The sequence below is a fragment of the Marmota flaviventris genome, chromosome X, assembly GCF_047511675.1.
Source record: "Marmota flaviventris isolate mMarFla1 chromosome X, mMarFla1.hap1, whole genome shotgun sequence".
Taxonomy (NCBI): domain Eukaryota; kingdom Metazoa; phylum Chordata; class Mammalia; order Rodentia; family Sciuridae; genus Marmota; species Marmota flaviventris.
Window position 1 is genome coordinate 38,963,428 of NC_092518.1, and position 13,147 is coordinate 38,976,574.

Sequence of the window (13,147 nt, forward strand, 5' to 3'; positions counted from 1 at the left end):
GGATTAGGTATGACAAAGTACTCATCAAATACTGCAACAGAGTGGCTGGCTGCTTTCCAAACCTGTTCCTTTTCCTCCAAGTAGACTACATTTCCCTGGCTCCCTTCCAGTTAGATGTGGCCTTGTGCTAAATTCTGTCCAAGTGGACAAAGTAACATGCAACATTTCCACGCTTAGCACATGTGTCTTTCCCACTTGGTCCTCTTTTCCTTTCCTCATTCATCATCTGGAAGGGGGGGATTCCAATGCCCTGAGGGCTGAGGAAACCACAAGATAGAAGGTACCAGGTCTCTGAACCACAATAGGAAGAACCACTTACCAGTCCCTTGCAATGGCCCATGATATGAGTAAAAAATGAATTTCTATTACGTTAGGTCACTGAAATGGGGTTAGTTTGTTTTAACAACTAGCATTACCCGAATATAACCATCTGCATTGATTAAAAGCCAAGTATAATGCTTTAACTAAAATCCAGAAGTCTCCAAACATATATTCTCTTGTCAGTAAAGCAAATGGACTTGAAAACAATACAAAAAATGAAATTAAAAAGAAGTCACTTATTATCAGGTCAGTTAATAATATTATCAGGTCAGTTAATAATAGTATTATCTCATGTAAACTAATGTCAAACAATGTTAGTTTGGTACTAAAGATTTAACCCAGGGGTGCTTTACCACTGAGCCACATCCCCAATCCTTTCTATTTTTATTTTGAGACAGAGTCTCACTAAATTGGTTAGGACTTCACTAAGTTACTGAGGCTGGCTTTGAACTTGATATCCTCCTGCCTCAGCCTCCTGTGTTGCTGGGAATACAGGTATGCGCCAGAGTGCCCATCTAGTCAAACAGTGTTAATAAGTGTCAAAAAGATAAGGAAAGTAACAGTAAGTATACAGCCTCACCTGAAGGCTAACGGGGGGAGGGGGGGCTAACTTCTTTCCCAACCTATTTTATTAAGAAAGTTCAAAACGTGCAGGATAGTTGAAACAAGAAGGTAATGCACACCCTTTCACCCACCACATAGATTTAATAATTCCTAGTATGTGGTCATATTTGTTTTCCTCATAAATGTGGTATATTTTCTGACTAAATTTTCTGAAAATTGCATGCATAAGGACTCATATAGTTTACCACTAAATAGTTTAACCTACATCTCCAAAGAGAGAGTACATTCTCCTCCATTACCTGAATTATCCTTAGAAAAATAATAATAATTCCCTAATATCGTATCATCTAATACCCAGTCCACATTCAAATAGCCCTGTCCCCAAAACATCTTTTATAGTTCATTTTCATGGACCAGGAGCCAATCAGGGTTCCTGTGCTACATTTAGTTATGTCTCTTTAGTCTCTTTTATCTAGAACACTCACTCTATTTCCCTTGACACTGACTTTTTTAAAAGAGCAGGATTCGAAAATTTGTCCCATATTCTGGATTTGTATGCTTGTTTTCTCATTGTTCTATAACTTGTTTATCCCCTGTATTTCCTGTAAACTGAAAAATGTGTCTAAATCCTTGATGAGATTCAGAGTAAACATTCAGAGAAATAACACTACACAGGTGAAGCTGTATGCTTCCTATTACATCGCATCATGGGGCACATAATACCAGATAGTCCCATAATGAGTCAGGATAAATTTGAAAACTTGGTTATAAGATGGTAATACCAAACCTCTCCGTTGTAAAGATACCTTCTTTCCTTTGCAATAGACAAGTGATCTGTGGGGTAATACTCAACTCCATACAAGTACTTTGTTCCCTAACAAACTTTCACCTCTAACTCTAGAATTCACTGAAAACCCCTGCCTAAATCAGTTATCACGGGGGTGGGGGGGTACAAATGGTGATTTTCTAATTAAAAAATTCCAAAAAGGTTAACTTTTACAAGTTCTAGCTAGGCATGGTAGCACATGCCTCTAATCCCAGTGACTCAGGAGGCTGATACAGGAGCATCCCAAGTTCAAGGCCAGCCTCAGCAATTTAGCAAAGCCCTAAGCAACTTGGCAAGAACTTGTCTCAAAATTTAAAAAAATAAAAATAAAAATGACCAGAGATGTAGCACATTTGTAAAGTGCCCCTGAGTTCAATCCCCAATACCAAACCCCCCATTGATTAGAAGTTCTAACAAATGCTTTCAGGAAATACCATTTTCTAATTTTAAGACAGAAACATCTCACTTCCATTTATAACTTTTAAATAAGTAAAAATATTCTTTATGCCCAGAGACTTTTTAGAAAGAACATTATACTATTCAAGAGGATGCTGCCCAAACATATAACTCATAGTTCTAATGCATTTTTGCTGCATGTTATTTATTTTAAAACAACCTATAATTGCAAAATTAATGGGTTGAGGATGTAGCTCAATGGTAAATCCTTGTTTAGCATTTGCAAACCCTGTGTTCAATCCCCAGCACCACAGTTTTTTAATAAAAATTGCAAAAGTAATGTGTCAATGTTAAATTTCAGATCATTCAGAAGAATGTAAAAGAAAAAGTAACATCTTCCCACTCTCTCTCCCAACATTTGGCCCTACTCCCAAAGGATAACCATCCTTGTTTATGTTCATATAGCATATAATTATTGGAAAAACAAAGAAGATGATATTATATATAATGTTCTATCCCTTATTTTCCCCATACCACTATTATATGAATAGCTGCCTTAAAAGAACATCTCAAAACACTTCTTTTTATCAGTTGCATAGTATTCCTTAATGTGAATGTGCTGCAATTTAACCAGTCCTTTCCTGACAAGTAGTCCAAATTTTTACTGCTAAAACTAATATTGCTGTTATCATGGTTTGGGTATGAGGTATCCCCCAAAAGCTCATCTGTGAGACAATGTCAGAAAGTTTACAGGTGAAATGATTGGGTTATGAGAGCCTAAACTGATTAACACAATAATTCACTTGTATGGATTAACTGGGTGGTACCTATAGGCAGGCAGTGTGTGGCTGGAGGACTGGGGGCTATGCCTTTGGGATAGTTGTCCATGGTGAGGGAAAACTCACTCTCTGCTTCCTGACTGTCATGTCCTGAGATAATTTCTTCCATCATGACCTTCTGCCCTAACATTCTGACTCACCTTAGGCACAGAGCAATGGAGCCAGCCATCTATGAACTGAGATCTCTGAACCCCTGAGCAATAGATAAACTTTTCTCCATTAAAATTGTTCTTGTCAGCTCTTTCGGTCACACCAGTGAAAAAGCTGACTAAAACAGCTGTCTATATAATACAATATACTAATGCAAGTATTTCTGAAGGATAAAGTGCAAGTCTTGAAACTGTTGGATGGGGGGGGGGGTAGGTGCATTGTAGATCTTTTTCTAGGTATTAATAAATAGGCCACAAAAAACACACAATTCTCACTCCCACTGTGTCCTAATGCATTTTAAAATCACAGTTGGCCTCTGCTGAACAAACCTCAAGTAGCATAGCTTGCCAAAGAATCACAAAGTCAAAAGTGAGGGCTGGGGACATAGCTCAGTTGGTAGAGTGCTTGCCTTGCATGCACAGGGCCCTGGGTTCAATCCCCACACCAGAAAAAAAAGAACAAAGTCAAAAGTGAGAATGGGAACTAATATTTACCAAGTGCTTAAGTACCAGACACTACCCTTGACCCTTTAAAATATCTCAACAATACTTTAGCAATCCTTTGAGTTGAGTAACATTATCTCCATTTTCCCAAAGAGGAAACTAAGGCTCAAGCTTTATAAGGAATAAGACTACCATTTGAATTCAGAGGTAAAAGATACCAAAGCAAGACCATACATAGCTGCCCCAAATGGGGGCCAAAGTGAGGGGCTCCTTAAAAAGGACGGGGAGGAATTCTGATTAACCAGGAAGACGGTGGTTCCAAAATGTTTATTCACAGGCTCAAATGTTAATTTCTTATTATTTCAAAGAATCATATTTTCCCCTCTGAGACTTACCCTAGGAGCCCACTCTCAGGCTGTGCTTAGCAATCCAGCTCCAACCCAGCAACAGAGCAGCAATGAGCCCAGGATCCACAGAACCCAGAGAGGCAAATCAACAAGTCCTCAGAAAACTGATAGGAGTGGAGGAAGGGGAAGTGAGAAGCAGGTGGTGGGCTCTTGTGGATATTTTGAACCCATATCAGTTGTCACCAAAAAAAAATATATATATATATATATCGTGGGGGAAGTAGAACTATCATACACTTAAGAGAGAATCACAGTTGACTGACAAAGCCTGTTTATGCCACCCTTCCATACCTCAACCGCTTACTGTTTCTGCTGTGCAGATATGCGGGGCCCAGTAACTATAGGATGCCACTTCAATCACATACAAAGCCAGCTCAGAGCTCCCTGGCCTGACAAAACAGGTTAGACTGGTGCCAGACTGGTGCCTTGCCCCATGCCTGCAGCTGGCATGGTAGGGTCTGGGGGCTGCTTTCAACCTCACTGGAGGGACTCTTTTCTTATAGCTGCCTCCACCTATGGTCAGGCAGAAGAGCTTAGAACAGTACCTTGCTGATTAGGGGAGTTCCTTTCTGTTTAAATGCTAAGCTTGCACAACATGTCTCCTACTGTTCTCACCTCCTTTGCATCCCAGCAAGCATTTACAATAGGGTCTATTTGGGCACACTTCTCCTGATGTAAACATCAGCTCTTCCCTGGGGACAATGGGAATAATAAAGAGGAGAGGAAGGAAACTCTTGCCCCATTTTGTCTCCATCTCAGGAACCGAAAGGGCACAGAAAAATGATAACATGTGATTTAAACAGGGGGAAGTGGGTGTGAAATTGAGTGATTTGAGGAACACCTTAAAATACCATCACAAGTGACACAGAATGGAGACATGGACACACTATCAGGTGATTCCACTTCCATCGTTCAAAAATCAAAAAGCATAAAAGGGTATACAGTGACATCACCCTCCCACTCCTATCTCATGTCCAGCTAGTTCCTCCCTACCAAGGAAACTAATATTACTAGTCTATTGCATGCTCTTCCAGAAATAGTTTATGATTATACCAGCTTATGTATTTTTTTTAAATATTTAACAACACCCCTCTCAAATTGAAGCATCACTTCAATATAAATAGAAATTAGACTTTAAATTTTTTTCAACATAAAGCGTTTTAAAATTCACAGTTGAACTCTTTGACTTAAAACAATTTACCAACATTTAAAAGTCTAATTGTTTGCCTCCAGAAATTAAAACAAGTACCAAGCATACAGTTGATACTTAACAAATGTTTACTTAGGTCTTTCTGTCCTTTATTACTCAGAGCCAAGAGAAAAATTACTCACTTCCTCTACTGATATCAAGAAATAAAAATCTGATTTCTTACTATTTAAAAAGGGAAGTCCTGAAAAATCTGTATTGCATTCACTTAAACGTTCAAAGACTGGCTTAACTGTAGTAATCATTTCACTCTGTATATCAAAACATCATGTTGCACACCTTTTTAAACAAACAATTTTTAAAAGATCATCAAAATGAATTTTAACAGAATCCCCATGCCAATAATCTGCAGTATATAATGAATAATTAGCTAATCAGATGACATTAGAATTCAGATGGGGGCGACTGAAACAGAAGACCAAATATCCCTGAGAGAAAAAGAAAAATGTTTTCTCATGATTACAAGTGATGCAAATCAAAATATCAATATTTGGGATATTCGCAGATGTTACACATTGACAAAATAAATTTCTTGATACATTTAAAAGTAACACCAAGAACTGAAGATATAGAACAAAATTACATAGGAATGCTATGAGATGATGCTGCCTTTTCTGAATAATCATCAATTAAGCCAGGTTAGTAACATGTTTGTCCATAACATGTACACACACACACACACACACACACAGGCGCACATCCCCAATGACTAAAAGGTTAGGGTGAGTTTTTAAAGTACGTATGAGCAGGGCTGGGGGTATAGCTCAATGGTAGATCTCTTGCCTTGCATACATGAGGCCCTGGGCTCAGTCTCCACACCACAAACCAGTATATATCAGCAAAGGAAAATTCCACTGTTGTTTTTAAGCCTTAACATAAGTGACTGAATCCCTAAAAACATGGAGTACTCCTCAGAAAATATATTTTTAAATCCTCACTTGAGCACATGCATTTATGAGCCTGTCAAATCTACTTCTATTGCACACTGTCCTTTAAGGAGATGGATCTGGGGCCTATAAAATAAAAAAATATATATTTTCATGGCTATCTACATACATATAAAGGTAGTCTTCCTTTGCAACATGGCTCTCAGTCAATCACCTGAAATGACAACATGCTTTAATTCCCTACTCAGGAATTCTCTGGGCTTACCCACCACCCTCACATCAGTCATTTGTGTCCCAAAGCACAGGGCTCAAGAACAGCCAGGTATGGAGGCCAAAGTCTCTCCTGAAACCTATGATGTACAATAACTAACTTCATTTTAGATGTGGTTGTTTTGATTCAAGACCTGCTTAAGCCATTACTTCTTCAAGGCTGGAGGGCTCCTGAAAGCATTTGCCTCTTAACAAAATTTGTCTGAAAAGGTCATGAGCCCTGGCTGTCAGCAACTAACCAAGAACCAGGAGAAGCAATGCCCAGGGCTAAGGGTAATTTGCACATTAAAGATTAAGGTGTCAGGGATGGGGCTTTAGCTCAGTGGTAGAGTGTTTGCCTAGCTTGCAAGAGGCACTTGGTTCAATCCTCAGCACCACATAAAAATAAACAAATAAAATAAAGACATTCTGTCCATCTACAACTACAAATTTAAAATATATATATATATATATATATATATATATATATATATATATATATATATTAAGGTGTCTGCTTTTCACTCTATCAGGAAACCCTGGATAGAAACTGAGTGAAGAAATCCTTTCAGTATAAGTGATGAAGTAAAACAAACGTTCCTACTTGGGAACAGTCATGAAGTGGTTCATCTATTTCACTGGAGGATGCCAACATGGGCTTTAATGTCACTGAATTAAATTCAAAAGAACATGTATGTGGCTCTAGTTTGGAATCATGGGGGAATAAGAGGGGGTATAGAGGAGAGGGATGACTCAGATTATTGCTGTGTTGTTATCCACATAATAACAGGAGATTTATACTGACCACCACGCATATAACACAGTGTCCTGTTAAATCCAGAAAAGGATGGTGGCAGCAGCCCATCCTTAACGACAAAATAAGGTTGACTTCCAAATTAAAACCACTACTTTTCCTCTTCACACACTCAGAAATGTATATTCAAAGTTGTTCCATGTTACCATTTTAGGAATACAAAAGCTCCTCTCTGCTTAAGTAAAAGCAAGTAACTAGGTATAACTTCCCACTGGGATCTAAGAGAAGGACGTGAACTTGTCTCCAGTCTAGAAGCTTGACACGGTGGTGCCACCACTCTGGGTTATGGACCAAACTCACCTTTCACAGAACTTAATGTTCTGGCTTTATTATTAACAAGAGACCTGGGAACACGGACCTCATAAGTGGGCGCCTACCTAGGTTGACTGTGGATGTGGCAAATAAGAGGCCGGGCCAGCCCATATCCAAGCAGAGACACCTTCAGCCCTCATCCCCACCCCTACGCGGTGTGGCCTCCCAGAAAGTCAACCACCTTTGGCCCAAACACACACACTATGTAGATCTGAACCGGGGTGGGGAGGCGGGTGATGGAGCGGGGCGCAACAGAGACAGAACCCGGCGGAAGGAACTGGGCCATCTCTATGCCTTTCATTTTCCTTGGTCCCTGGTGAAGAAACGTCGAAACGGGGTGGAATTCTTTTTAACGGTAGTAGAAAGCCAGAAAAGGCAGACAGTTGACCTTGGGAGCTCACATCGTCGCAGCGGGAAACGCAAAAGAAACCAAACACGTTGGCAAGTGAAGGGGGAGCACCGCGCAGCGCTGGGAGGAGCGCAGCGGCCCCGCTGCTGGAGGGATGTGGGGGTGGGGGGTGCGACAGGGGTGCTCACCATAAATCATGGCCAGTCCGGTCTCGTGCAGGAAGCGCACCCGGCGGTGCTTGAACAGCCAGATGGTGAGGATGGTGAGGGTGAGCAGCAGGATGAAGGTGAGCAGGCTCACGCTGTCTTGCCGGTGGCTCTCCTCTGCCTCCTTCTCAGTGGCTAGCTCCTCCATGGCGCTGCTGTCCTCAGCCGCCGCCCCAGAAGAGGAGGCCGCGGCCCCAGCACGCAGCCCCCGACCCAGTAGCAGCGGCAACAGTGGTAGCAGCAGTAGCCGTGGCCGCAGCGCACGGACAGCCCGCCCAGGGCCCGGGCGCGCCGTGTCACCAGGCTCCATTGCCCCAGGGCCGCCTGCGCCTCCTCCACGCGGGTACCAGTAGCCCGCGCCGTCGGCGGGTTACCGTGGCGCCGCGGACTCGCCGGAGTAGCCGTGGCCGCCGCAGCTCCTCCTCCTGCTCGCGCCGGGGCTGGGACTGCGCCTGGAGCTGCGCGGGGGAGGGGCGCGCACAGTGCGCAGGATCCCCAAGCACCGCCCCCCGCCCGCGCACCTGTTCATCCCCCTGCTGAGCGGAGCCGCGCCCCGCGCCGACCCGGCAGCCGAGGCGTGGCCAGCTGTCGCCTTCCTATCCACCGGCGGGTCGCCGGCCCTTTGCCTGTCTTTGCTCTTGACCAGTTCTTGGCGTACCTGGCCAGACCTTCTGGGGTCGCCACCGCGCTGCCTAAACGGGACGGCAGAGGTCGCCTGCTCCTGGCACGAGCCAGGAGCGTCAGCTTGGATTCCCTCGCGGTGCGGTCTCTAGTCCTGTCTTTGGTGCCACTGCAAAGAGTTTGATCTCACGCCAGTATGTAGTCGCTTTGGGCCCAGTAAAGTGGGAACCCTGAAGGAACTGAGGACCCACGAAGCCACATAACCCCCTACACCTCTTTTCTCTCCTTTCATATCGCTTTCCATCTCTTAGGACTCCCCAAAATCTGCTAGGCTTCATTCAAACCTCTGCTCCAGTCTGGCTCAATGTGAGGATTGATAAAGGTCAGAATCGGGAGAGGGCGTTGAAATACCTCCTTCATTATTTGGAAAAAAAAAATAGACTGACATTATTGGAAAAAGACTGCAGCTAAGTCCCTTGGGGAAGAAGTTTGAACCAGAAAGAAGTGAACACACCACACCGGATAGATGAGTAGCAGGTGGCCCTAAGGCAGGATCGGTGGACCAATGGGAAGGGGTTTACACTGATGACCCTTTTATTTTGACTTCCTGGTAGCTCAGGGAGTCTTTGAATCTTAGAACAAAGCTCAACTCTGAAAAGATTTATGAATTGGCCTCACAACAAGCCTCTTGAAACAAATCCTTAGAAACTAGAATTTTCCAATCCATCTTGTCCCTCTGGTCAAAGAAAAAAAAGAGAAGTCAACTTAATTATTGAAGTCCTGATGCTTAGTACTATGCTCATTATATATCATTATGAAATAATTCCCATCAACTCTCCTTGTTTTCTCTCCCAGAGGATTTTGCATTTTTAAGAAAATTCATTGAAGAAGTTAGGAAAGCTATTCAGATCACTGCTGCCTTCCCTGTTCCCTTCTAGGTGAACATTGTGCCAAGAGTGTCCAGTGAGTGCCCTCTTTATGACAGGGAAATCTCTTCATCTATATTTTGGTCAGTGCCTTTCCCTACTCCTCCAGACTGTCACCCAGCCCCTGCCCAAAAAAAAAAAAAAAAAATCCATATGCAATTAGAAGTCCTATGCAGGTTCCAGTGAAACTGCCAATACTAAAAACCCAGATGGTTAGACAACAATGGGGAATTTTGATCTAATTTCAGGAAACTTACGGAAAGGCTGTCTTTACTAAAAACTGGTCAAATCAATCATAATCTTATGCCCTGTTGAACTCCCAGAAATCCAGGACAGGATTTTTCCCTGTAGCTGAAGTTACCTTAAAAGTACAGATTTTGAGCCAGGCATGGTGGCACATGCCTGTAATCCCAGCAGCTCAGGAGTCTGAGGCAGGAGGATCCTGAGTTCAAAGCCAGCCTCAGCAACCTAGTGATGCCCTAAAAAACTCAGTGAGACCTTGTTTCTAACTAAAATACAAAAAAGGCTGGGGATGTGGCTCACTGGTTAATCACCCCTGGCTTCAATCCCTGGTACAAAAATAGAGTACAGATTTCTTAGTATTTGAAACAGATTGTATTTTCCAAAAATGGACTCCAACTGTATTTTCAATCCTAGAACCTTAGCACACTTCATCAAGAGATGACATCTATGTTCCCTCCCCTTGAACTTACATGAACCTTTGGTACTATCTCAAAGAACAGAAAGTAGCAATTGATGTGATTTGTGAGGCTAGGTCAGAAAAGGTGGTCTAGCTCCTATTTGTGTGTTGCTCTCAGTCTCGCTTTCCTTCTCATACACTCTCCACTCACTCTGAAACTTTGGGCTTCTAAGTAAGAAATCTACCTACCTTGAAGCTGCCATGCAAGAGAAACCATATAGAAAGCCCATCCATCAATAGAAGCAGATGTCACAGGAGCCCCAACTTTTTTAGTATTCCTAGCCCAAATGTCATATATGTGAATTACTGAGCATTCAAATTATTTTGTTTCTGGTCACAATCTTACTATAAATCTATGAGAGGCCACAAGCAAGAACAATCTAGCTGCTGGGCATGGTGGTACACACCTATAATCCCAGTGACTCAGGAGACTGAGACAGGAGGATTACAAGTTTGAGGCCAGCCTTAGCAACTTAGTGAGGCCCTGTCTCAAAATAAAAAATAAAAAAAAGGGCTGCAGGGTGGGCTGGGGCTGTAGCTCAGCAGCAGAGCGCTTGCCTAGCATGCGTGAGGCACTGGGTTCAATCCTCAACACCACATTAAAATAAACAAAATAAAGGCATCCTGTCCATATACAACTACAAAAAAAATTTAAAGGGGGGGGCTTCAGGTATAAATTGGTAAAGAGCCTCTGGTTCAATCCCCTGGACCAAAAAAAAAGGATGAACCAAAGAATCATCTAGCTGAGCCTAAAAAACTGAACCTGTGAGATAATAAAAATGATTGATGTTGGTTTAAGTTAGGGTACTGAGTTTGAAGGTGACTTCTTCCACAGTAATAGATAATCAGAAGAGTAATTATTGTATAAAGTAGTCAAATCAATTAGAACATGAAAATCTCCACCTGACTTTTCATAAATATACGCCAAACACTCCATTATCTATCTATCTATCTCTCTCTCTCTCTCTCTCTCTCTCTCTATATATATATATATATATATATATATATGCAAACTAACTTATGTAATACAGAGGTTTCTGATTCCAGTTAACACAGAATAATCTTAATCAACCCATTCTCTCCCAATGAATGCAGCTATAAAACCTAAACAGATCTGGACATGTGCCAGTAGTCCCAGCTACTTGGGAGGCTGAGGCAAGAGGGTTGCTTGAGCCCAGGTGTTCAAGACCAGCCTGGGCAACAGAGTGAGACCCCCATCTCAAAAAGAGAGAGAAAATCCTTAACAGAATGCACAGAGGAGCTCTTTACAGGTTCTGAAAAGTAATTTTGTTAGGTAAGTTTATGAAGAAAACCAGAATTTGAAGTAAAAACTGGTGTTGAGTTTACCATTTTTTCTTCCAGTCTACACTGGACTGGACCCAAGGCAATCCAAAATCCCAGAAGGGGGATTGACATGGACAGAGAGCTTCAGGAAGAGCAGAAAATAAGTCACCTAATGTTCAGGAAAACCCTGATAAATACCATTTTCCCTTTTTTACTATTAATTCTCTTAAGCCTTAACCAATAAACAATGCTACTGTGGCAGCTGAGTCAGTGATAATGGAGGACGCAGAACCCACAAGCATTCAAAATGCCAAGAGAGGGAAAATTCTTCCCCCTGGTTGGAGTGGTTGTGGTCCTAACAACAGGGACTGCCATAGGGACCAAGGGCAGATGCACTTCTTGGCCTTGCTTCATGGCCTGACAGCAGACCCCAGAAGGCTTGGTGTTCACTACCCTCAACCACTGTCAACTGTGCATTGATGAGATCAGGGTGCCCTGTATGTGTTCTCTTGAACAGCTGCAGGAACTTATCCCTAGCCCAGGGTAAAATGATTGAGTTGAGTACACCTAAAGACAATTAGCATTTGCACACCTGCAAATAATCAATAAAACAAGCTGCCTTCTTTTGTTCAGAGCCAGCTAGACATCTTGTCAGAACTGTGTCTCCCTTCCTAAATGGAAGCCCATTAAAAAGCCTTGCCTGCCTACTCACTCACCTGACTTGAAGTCATTTTCATCATCATCAAGTCAAAAGATCCCAGGATCCCATATCATCAAGACATTGGGGGCAAACCCTCAATGATATTTTTTTTCTCTCTCTCTACTGTTACCTGGCAGAAAATATGGGCAAAGTTGCATTATGTACATGACAAAGAAGAGTAAATAAAGACCCAGGATTCTTGCTAGTAGATCAAGAGGAGAACTACAAGAAATCAAAAAGTACCAGAGAAATTGTGGAGAGGGAGAAGGTCAAAAAAAACAAGACCATTGGGCTGGGTTTGTGGCTCAGTGGCAGAGCACTTGCCTAGCATTTGTGAGGCTCTGGGTTCAATCCTTAGCACCACATAAAAATAAATGAATAAAATAAAGCTATAAAAAGAACAATTTAGTTTATATTAAAAAACAAGCCCAGGGCTGGGGCTGGGGCTCAACGGTAGAGCACTCGCCTAGCATGTGAGAGGCCCTGGGTTTGATCCTCAACACCATGTATAAATAAATAAATAAAATAAAGGTATTGTGTCCAAATAAAATTAGAAAATTTAAAAAAAATTCCATAAAGGTGTTTACAAATTTCTAGGTTCACTTGACCTTCTCCATGGATCTGATACTAAAAATCATGCCAAAGATTGTGATAACTAAGAAACATATCTCCACCCAAGTCCTAGGCTAGGTACTAGATAAAACACAGGTAGAATAGATCTGAAGAGCACTGCAAAAGTTTTGAAAACTGATTTGACTTTGAAGCAATGATCCACAAAAGGGTGATCAGAACTTGTGATCTAAACCCAATCATGTTGATAAACTATAACAAAAATACAAACATTCCTCTATTGGCTACAAGTTCTCATGAAGTAATATTCGAAATATCCAGGATAAAACTCCAAATTATTCAGCACCTGAAGAACTCAAAAATCCAAACTTGAGTG

The 13,147-nt window shown here is 42.0% G+C and overlaps 1 protein-coding gene across 1 annotated transcript in view; it reads right to left on the reverse strand.

Moving 5' to 3' along the window:
• Positions 1–8,280, reverse strand: part of Slc9a7 (solute carrier family 9 member A7) — a 137,041-nt gene extending 128,761 nt beyond the window's left edge. The window contains exon 1 of the mRNA XM_027927284.2: positions 7,953–8,280. Within this exon, the coding sequence (XP_027783085.1) occupies positions 7,953–8,280 (328 nt within the window). The remainder of the gene's footprint in view (positions 1–7,952) is intronic.
• Between the last annotated feature and the right edge of the window lie 4,867 nt (positions 8,281–13,147).